This window comes from Nicotiana sylvestris, chromosome 12 (genome assembly GCF_000393655.2).
Source record: "Nicotiana sylvestris chromosome 12, ASM39365v2, whole genome shotgun sequence".
In the NCBI taxonomy this organism is placed as follows: Eukaryota; Viridiplantae; Streptophyta; class Magnoliopsida; order Solanales; family Solanaceae; genus Nicotiana; species Nicotiana sylvestris.
Window position 1 is genome coordinate 35,983,466 of NC_091068.1, and position 9,312 is coordinate 35,992,777.

The following is a 9,312-nucleotide window of genomic DNA, read 5'->3' on the forward strand; positions in this document are numbered from 1 at the left end:
CACGGCACCGCCTCACGATGCAGGGATGAACGCACAACCTTACACACGACCACAAAATCATACCTAAAGCCGAGCTTTACCTCCCAGAAATGCTCGGCCCTACCAAGCTCCATGTAATCCCCAACAAAATATTCCCCAATACATTCCCCGCCTAAGAGAGCCTCCCATAAGGAATCAACTCACCCCTATCGATGAATCGTATTCAAATTTGTTCCAAAAGCTAACCAGGCTAGGTTTGCTGCAGCTAGTGGCCCCGAACAGGCCAAACCCCAAGTCCCCCTCGCACCAAGCTGATGCTAGGTGTGAATAACATTCTGGAGCAATCGAACATGTTACTTAGGACTATTGGACTCTCAGAAGAGCAGTGGATGACCTCATTGAGGTCAAGGCAATAGTTTAAGTGGAATAAGAGGCCCCTAATGTGACAAACAATCACTTGCCTACTCACAACAATGGGCCAGTCGCTGGAATGATCTATGATAATAGGGAGCTTGATCCGACACTGAAAGCTATTGTATCCATTTCCGCGATAGAAGAGAAACTTAAAATAGTCTCCAAGCCATGAAAAGTTTTCCGTCAGATTGGAATCTCGTAGTCGGTCTTGCTGTCCTTTCTGCGTCCGGATTATTTTAGGATGTAATCCAGATGTTTTACTTTATTGTCTTACTTTCTGATATAAACCCTTCTATCTTAAAATGCAAAGAAATGAAATCAATATTTCATCTTCCATGAATGTCTCTTTTCTTAATCTTGTCCCTTTCTTATTCTTTTTTCAGTTGTGTTAATGCAGATTTCAATAACATGACATGCTTGCGGACTTCATGCCTAGATCCTAAGATGCTGTTAGACTTTAAAGTAATGAACCAAGAAGCATAATTTGTTGAAGATAAGGCAAGAAAATAAACAAAATTGGAACGAAAATGAGATTCCCTCTCTTTCGATCATTGTTGAAGCAAAGATCGATGATGAAGATTGAATCAAGACCCGATTGAAACATTATCTTTGATTGACAAAAAATGATTGGTCGGAGTCTACCATGGGCATTTGTACAATAAAGAATGGCCCATGCTTACAACAAGAAAGTACGTCCCAAGAAATTTGAAGTGGGGCAACTCGTCCTAAGATATATTCTCCCGTACCATGAAAAAGCAAAGGAAAAATTTGCTCCAAATTGCAAAGGTCCATTGTATTTGGGAAACATCAAATGAAATGTCCCCGAGACAACAGTTAATACAGATACAGTCAAAAGTTACTATGTCTCATTACTTGGTGTTAACATTCTCTGATTGGTATGACGGAGGCTTTCTTTCTCACTACCCAAATACCATTAACCCTTTTGCAAACCCTTTGATTCGGTTCCCTCTCTTTGATTACCCTCTTTGGAATCTGGAAGTTATTATTAAAAAATGACAAAGAAAAGAAAGAAAAAGAAAAAAAACAAAAATGAAAAAAAAAACAAAAAAATAGAGTTCCCTGAACTACGTTCGACTTGATTCCGAAAGGAAACGTAGGCATCCTCTCTCTGAGGTTCAGTCACACTAAAATAAAAATCCAAATTCCTCAAAAAGTGAAACTGAGGTAGATATTATAATGTTTCGGCAATGGTTTTGCCTGAAAGGTTCCAAAGTTATAATTCAGTCCAAATTCTTTTTGCCCAAATCCTTTTCAAGTCCTTCCGATCAATCAGCGAGAATGTTTAAAGAATTAGAGGATACAATAGTTTGGATCTCATACAATCAAAATAAGAGAAATAAAATGAGAGAGTCTTATTGGTGAAAACCCTCCCGGGCACCGTAAGGCGATGGTAAGCATAGAAATTGAAATAAGAGAGTCTTGTTAGTGAAAAGTCGCAAAGAGCACTACAAGGCGACTGTGAGAAAAGAAACGAGAGAGGTTAGCTGGTGAAAATCCATAAAGGGCGCCACTGATCGAAAAGAGGATCCTCACGACCGTTCGACATCAATAGAACCCTGGCAAGGTTTCTTGGTTTGAATACATGAGTTGTGATGAATTTATGAGAGTTGGACGGTTTACACAGATCAGGCATCCATTCCAAGAGGCATGTCATGTTCATTAAAGTCTCCATGTACTCTAGATAAGTCCTTCTTTCCTTTCCCCGAAAGGGATACCTCTCATCTAAGTTCATTTATCTATTTCATTGTTTGTTTATCTTTGAATCCCTTTCGGTCTAATTCTGTTTTGAAACTAAGACAAAAAAGGGATGGAAAGATTGATTTAATGGGATTTTGTTTGACATGAGCCAATGTTCAAGAAGGCACCCAGCCTCGGCAAGGGCATCAAGTCGACCCCGACTGACCATGATTGGCCGATGCTTTGAAATTGAAAACATTGGAAGAAGAAAATCAAATTGAAGCGCCAGCAAAGGCAAACTAAAGCTGAAAGGTTAAGCCCCACGTGAATAACAGTCATTGGCAAAGTTTGAAAACCCAAAAGTCTCCCAATGCTCTGAAATTGAAGAATTTTAAAGAAAGAAGTCAAAAGCGAAATACCCACAAAGGCAACATAAAGTTGAAAAAGGGTAAGTACCGTCATGGCAAAGTTTGGAAAAGCTAATGGTTCTCCAGAGTCAAAAATGCAGTTGGTATTCAAAAAATAATTAGTTGCAATTGAAATCATTAAAGAAGATGTGTCGAGATCAAGACATTGAAATAATCAAGGCCACAAATCGACCACCATTTTAAAACTAACGAATCTTTCTTTGTTCAGAACAGGAACAGAACAATTTTAGGAAACGGTTCATGGAAAGATGAACACCACCAAATGAAGTTCTTAAATCCATGATTTCTTTCCAATATGCATGTAATCATGTTATTTTTAGTTTCATTATAGGGTATCAACAAACTATCTTCAATACAGGATACTACATCCCTTGGTTACATTACTTTCTGCCTACATAGGGTACGATATTCCCTAGTAGAATATTAGAGAGCAAAGATCCTCATTTTATTGCAAACATAGGGTACGACATTCCCTAGTAGTATCCCATAGTGCCAAGAGCCTCACCTTATTGCCAACACAGGGTACTACATTCCTTGGTTGCATGTTTTGTTGCAAACATAGGGTACAACATTCCCTAGTAGCATCCTAGAGTGCCACGAGCCTCATCGTATTGCCAACACAGGGTACTACATCGCCTAATCGCATTACATTCTGCCTATATAGGGTACGACATTCCCTAGTAGAATCTTAGAGATCCAAGAGTCTTGCCTCATTGCCAACACAAGGTACTGCATCCCTGGTTTCATTTTATTGCCAACATAGGGTACAACATTCTCGAATAGCATCTCAAAGCGACACAAGCCTCATTTTATGCAACATAGGGTACGACATTCCCTAGTATCCTCCCAAAGTGCCACGAGCCTCATCTTATTGCCAACACAGTGTACAACATCCCCTGGTCGCATATTTTATGCCTACATAGGGTACGACATTCCCTAGTAGAATCTTAGATAGCCAAGAGCCTCACCTCATTCCCAACATATGGTACTACATCCCCTGGTTGCATTTTTTGTTGCAAACATAGGGTAAGACATCCCCTATTATCAAAAAGAAAAAGAAAAAAGAGTCCATTTCTCTTTCAATTCTTCATTTCGCAATAGCGAAGATAGTTTATTGTCTTTTCAATAACTCACAAAAATTTCCTAGTGCAAATTGGGGCAAACGTTTTTTGTTCGTTTTGTTTGTTAGTGAGGGCTTGTAGATTTTTCTGCAAAGCATGGATTGGATGTGCAAAAATAAGATTTCAGTTTTTTCCAGAGAAAGTAGAACGTTTGAGCTCAATATCAGCCGCAACAAGCTCCGACGTAATGCATGCAGAGACATAGGGTCAAGATCCATCTTCCTATCATCTGATCAATAAACAAGCCTGCGAGAATATTTCATAGTCTATTGCATTAAGAGCATCAAGTTTCAGTCTAAAGTCAATGGGAGAAGTAAGTCAATAATCAAGACAAGACTCCAGATGGCATTTAGATAGGAATTTTGTAACTTTTAGATTTCAATTGTATGTAATTTTTTTTCTATTTTGATGTAATAGTAGGAACCGCGGATCGGAACCTCGACGGAACTTCACTCAACTCTCCCTCCAAGAATACTCCATCACTCTTCTTTCACTTGAACTACACGTGAACTGATTCCCTTATAACCCGGAATATGTAGGCTGCCAAAAATCAAGGCTCGGTCACATCCTTTTTTATCTTGTTTTTCTTTTTAAATAATGGTGAGGTAAAAAATCAGTCACCTTGTTCATTTTCTTTGCCTGAAAACTCTTCATGTTTCCAAGCAAAGAGGGGCATGCTGTAAACACTTAATTTTTGACCACACCCAAATTCTACACTGTTTTAGTATAAATATTTCTTTTAGGTCTAATCTTAATATTTTAAAGTTCAGAAAAGGCCTGATATACCCCTCTACTATGACATATTGTTCAATACCGTCCCCCGTTATTATTTCCGTCCCTTAAAGCCCTTACTGTCTAACAAAGTTTTATATATGCCCCAATTTTAATGGTTGGGACACGTGGCACGCTCTGAGAAGAGCAAGAATGACCTACACTAAATAAAACCAACCCGCCCAATTCCACTGCCCCGCCCGCCCAACTCATAAGCTCATAAACCCATAAATCAAGAACCACCGTAAAAACACAAACAAAACACCAAAATTCTAGGGCTTCTTCATCATTCCCATTCTGATAAAACCATAAATAAAAAACCTACTATAAAAACACAATCAAAACATCAAAATTTATTGGGCTTCTTCTTCGCTCCCATTGCTAAGTATTCAGCTAGTCGGAAACTGTTGTACAATGTCGAAAAATAGTTGTTCGTCGAAGAGGATCTGCCGATGTGGGGAAGTTGCTAATCACTTTACTTCAAAAACTCTCTTAAACCCTGGTATAAGATTTTACAAATGTCCTAAACCTGAGGTAGTTTTTATTTCTCTATTTCGATTCTTGTTACAATTCCCAACTTTATAGTGTTCAATCTTTGAATTTATTTTGTTGTGTTTTGTGTAGAGTGAAGGATGTGGGTTTTGGGAATGGCATGATGAAGAGTATCCTGATGTTGCTTTAATTGCAATTAATAATGTAAGATTAGAAGCTGCAAATCGCGTGATTAAGATATTGAATGGTTCTTTGGAAGTTCTTAAGGTTGAAAGAGACGGGCTGACTGAAAAGATTGAACTCATAGATTCTATGAAGAATTTTGAAGTTAAAAAAATATGGAATTGGGAGCAAAAGTGGTGAAGTTGAAGATGATCATCACAATTTTATGCTCGCTAATAGTTGGATTTGCATTCTCCTATATAATGAAGTGAAATTATGTTGAGAGTAGTTTGTAGAAGGGGAATGTTGTATTTACAGTTGAATATTGGAATGTTGAACTTGTTGGGATTTCAATTAGATGTTTAATGGTTGGATTTTGTATTGTAATGTAATTGTTAACTAAATGATTATCGGAATGTTGTTTATGATAATTCTGAGCTCTCCTGATATATGATTCTAAAATCCAAACAGAACTATATGAGTTGAGTTGCTGTAAGAAAGCTTTTTTAAACTGTTAACTAGCCAATCCACATAATGGAAAGAACATAAATAGTGAACACTAACAAGTTAACAACTTTTTCTTAAAATGGTAAACCAAACAAGATAGAGTAGTTGACTATAAACATCTAGAAAAATAGGAAGTAGAACAACAGAAACATTTCAATAGAATTTGAAATCTATTGGTTAATTCTATTTGCATAGCTAAAATACGTTGAAGAAAGCCAAAAAGTAGAAGAAAGCTACACAACATCTTAAACAGATAATTGCTAACTGGTAGTACTAATCTAAGTTGAAGCACTATTGCTTAAGGAAAATAGTAACAAGGCCAAAAAAACTGCAGTAACAAGGCCAAAAAAAACTGCAGTACTATTCCTTATGTAATTGTCTTATACATAACACAACAGGAATGCAGTAAAAAACTTATAAAACTGGGCTGCATGATAGCAGTAGCACACACAACAATAACTGCTTAAGGACAACAGTAATAAGGCCAAAAAAACTAGGCAGCAAGGCCAAAAAAACTGGGCAGTAATGCAAAAAAACTGGGCAGTAACAATAACAAAAACTAGGCAGTAAGAGTAATTCAACAAGTCATAATTCTGCCTATTACATCAAATTGGAGAAGTGGATGCCACAACTATAACTTCAAAAACTCACTCAACCTTAGTCATAACAAGACATCCAACTCCAAATGCCAACAAAAATAAACAAAGTGTTTAAGTTTTACTTTAGCTACAAACTAACAAAACAACTTCTAATTAGATTATCAAGGCTCCTTTCATGTCTTCAACTTCCCAATTCTTTGTCTTGTTTGCATCTCCAATTGATTCCCAGTGATTGCAGCCTTTTCCTTCCATGTCAAGTTTATTGGGGAGTATGGAAGATCAACGGGTTCACTTACACCTATGTTATCTCCAGTAAACTTGATTGTCCTTGTCCTAGTGTTCATACCAACCTTCTGCCTTTCCATAAGTCTAGTTTGTGATTTTGATATAATACTAGGTCTTAATGGAGGCTCAGGACCATCATCAAAATCAAAAGAAGCATCTAGAGTTGAAGTAGGCATAAAGATAAATAATTGACTGCTGCCAATACCTTCACTTGTTTGGGACACTTGGGGTGCTGATAAATTGATATCTTCCAATTGCTCATCATCATCAGTGTCTTCATTAATTAAAGTCCTTTGTCTTTTGGCTAGCTTCTTAGCCCTAGATGTCTGCAAATCATTTTCATTTGATGGTTGCTTCTTCTTTGTCACTTTCTGCACATTCATTGGCTGTTTAATGTAAAAAAGAAATAGTTAATATTAATTAATTATAATAACAAGTTCATTGCTAAGTATTAGGTCTATACCTTTTTACATCCCCTTGCATTATGGTTTGCCTCTCCACAATTGCCACAAGTCATAATTCTGCCTTTTCTAGACTGACTCCACTCTTCTTGCCTCTTGATTGCCTCATCCTTTTGTCTATCTCTTTTGACTTTATGCCTGCCAGCTTGTTTCACCAGTTCTGGAGGTTCCATGGCTTGAGATGGATCTAGTTTCTATAATTTCTCACCAGGTACAGGTTGTAACTTATGCTTGTATGTAAATAGAAAGGCTTCTTTGCTATACCACCAATGCATCTCCTTCAAAGGGTCTTCCTTTAAATACAAGCATGATCTTATTGCAAGAGGACATGGGATCCATAAAAGATCTCATCCTCTACATGTGCATCTTTTTCCCTATAAATTGACAATGAATTTGTCAACCCCTTCTACTATTTCAAACCCATCATCACCATTGAAATCAACCTCAATGGATTGAGCTATCTTCAAATAGTCATTATAAAGCTTCATGCTTTGAGGGCTGTAGTTTGTCTTCCATGTTCTCACCTTATCTTCATGCTTTCTCAACTGATTCATTAATTTGAGTCTTATATCTTCCAACATCTTGATAATGGGCTTGTATCTAGCTTCTAATATCCAAGAATTGAAAGATTTTGTAAAATTGTTATCTACACCTTGATTTTTACAGACAGTGTCAAAGTATGCCCTACACCAACTCTGGGGTGGGTACTTTAACAGGTCTATAACAACTAATTCCTTCAACTATCCTAACTTGATCAACTGATCCTTGAAGTCTTCTTCATAAGTAGCCCAAGTACTCCACCAAAGTAATATTTTTATTTCAAGACCTCTATACTCTTTGCACCAGTTTGACTCTACATGTCTCACACATAACCTATGCTTTGCTTCAGGAAGTACTGTCTTTATTGCCTCCATTAATCCCTGTACAAAAAATAGTAAAGAAAAGTTAGTAAAAAATAGTAAAGAAAAGTTAGTAAAAACAGTAAAATTGTGACAAAAAACAGTAAAGAAACATTTATACCTTCTGAATATCTGACATAAATGTGACTCTATTGCCCATATTTAAGTCCATTGAATTGTGAAGAAGCTCCAGAAACCAAGTCCATCTTATTTTTTGTTTCCCTATCCACTACCGCCCAAGCAAGTGGATAAAAGTGATTCATGTTATCTTGCCCAACAACTAGTAGTTGTCCTTTAGCCTTCCCCTTTAAAAATGTACCATCAAGCCCAATAAATGGTCTTAATCCCTCTTTGTACCCCATATTCAATGCATGAAAACAAATGTACATCCTAAGGAATTTTCTTTTGTGTTGCAACAATGATTCTTTATATAAATTAATAACCACATCACTTCCAGGATTACTGTCCCTCAAAGCATTGGCATATGCTTCAAGCTTGTTATAATCATCAGTGAAACTCCCTTCCAACTTCTCCAATATCATTCTCTTTTCCCTTTTAACCTTAGATTTACTAGCATTAAGTTGAAATGAATTCTTCAGGTCTGCCCTCATTTCTCTCACCTTATACTTAGGGTTGTCTTGCAACTTTTTCTTGAAGTAGTAAGCTATAGTGCTATATTTAACACTATTGTTATCAAAAGCAGGATTACAGTCATGTCTTGGATCTAGTGTCTTCACTCTACACCCTTCATTTCCCTTTTCAATGGAAATAAGACATTTAAATGGGAAGCCCAATACACACTTATACCTCACTCTAATTTTGTCACTTTTCACCAGCTTTAATTTCTTTTGATTAACCAATGAATAAAGGTTCATGAACTTTCTAGCTTCAGGAATGTCCTTAAAAGACATGCCTTTGTAAATCTCTTTGTATTCATTAAGGTTTTCACTAGGATGCTTTTTACTTTGAGCCTCAAATTGTTCTAACTCTTCAGAATCATAGGCCAGACCATCAGAACATGCCTGATCTTCAGCTTCATCTTCTTCTTCACTACTACTATCATCAGTACCAATAATACTTGAGATATATAAGCCTCACTATGGTTGACAATGTTTGGGACACAAAGAGTTTCTTCACACTCATCTATAGCATAGACATTTAGTACCTTAAATTCATCATAGACAAGGCATAAAAGTCGTCTAATCCCTATATCTCCTTCAACTTCATAATACTTACCAGATGGGCCAACAATTATTAATTGTTGAACCCCATATACCCTAACAGAAGAATGTCATCTACTATATCTTTAAAGGACAATAGGTCAGAATCTTTATCTTTCCAAATGTGGACCAACTTCTTTGAATAGACTAGGTTGGCTCTTTAATCCAGTCACCCCCATAATTGAAAACTAGGTCAACAAGAACCATCTACAAACATAAATAAGACAATGTAAAAACTTTATGACCATAAAGTAATATTTTATACAAAATGGACCC

The 9,312-nt window shown here is 36.7% G+C and overlaps 1 protein-coding gene across 1 annotated transcript; it reads right to left on the reverse strand.

Moving 5' to 3' along the window:
* Positions 1-7,965: 7,965 nt before the first annotated feature.
* LOC104245809 (uncharacterized) lies at positions 7,966-8,992 on the reverse strand. The gene is made up of 2 exons (XM_070163551.1): positions 8,982-8,992; positions 7,966-8,872 (listed from the first exon to the last, which is right to left on the reverse strand). Exons 1-2 carry the CDS (start codon positions 8,990-8,992, stop codon positions 7,966-7,968), a joined length of 918 nt encoding a protein of 305 aa, XP_070019652.1.
* Between the last annotated feature and the right edge of the window lie 320 nt (positions 8,993-9,312).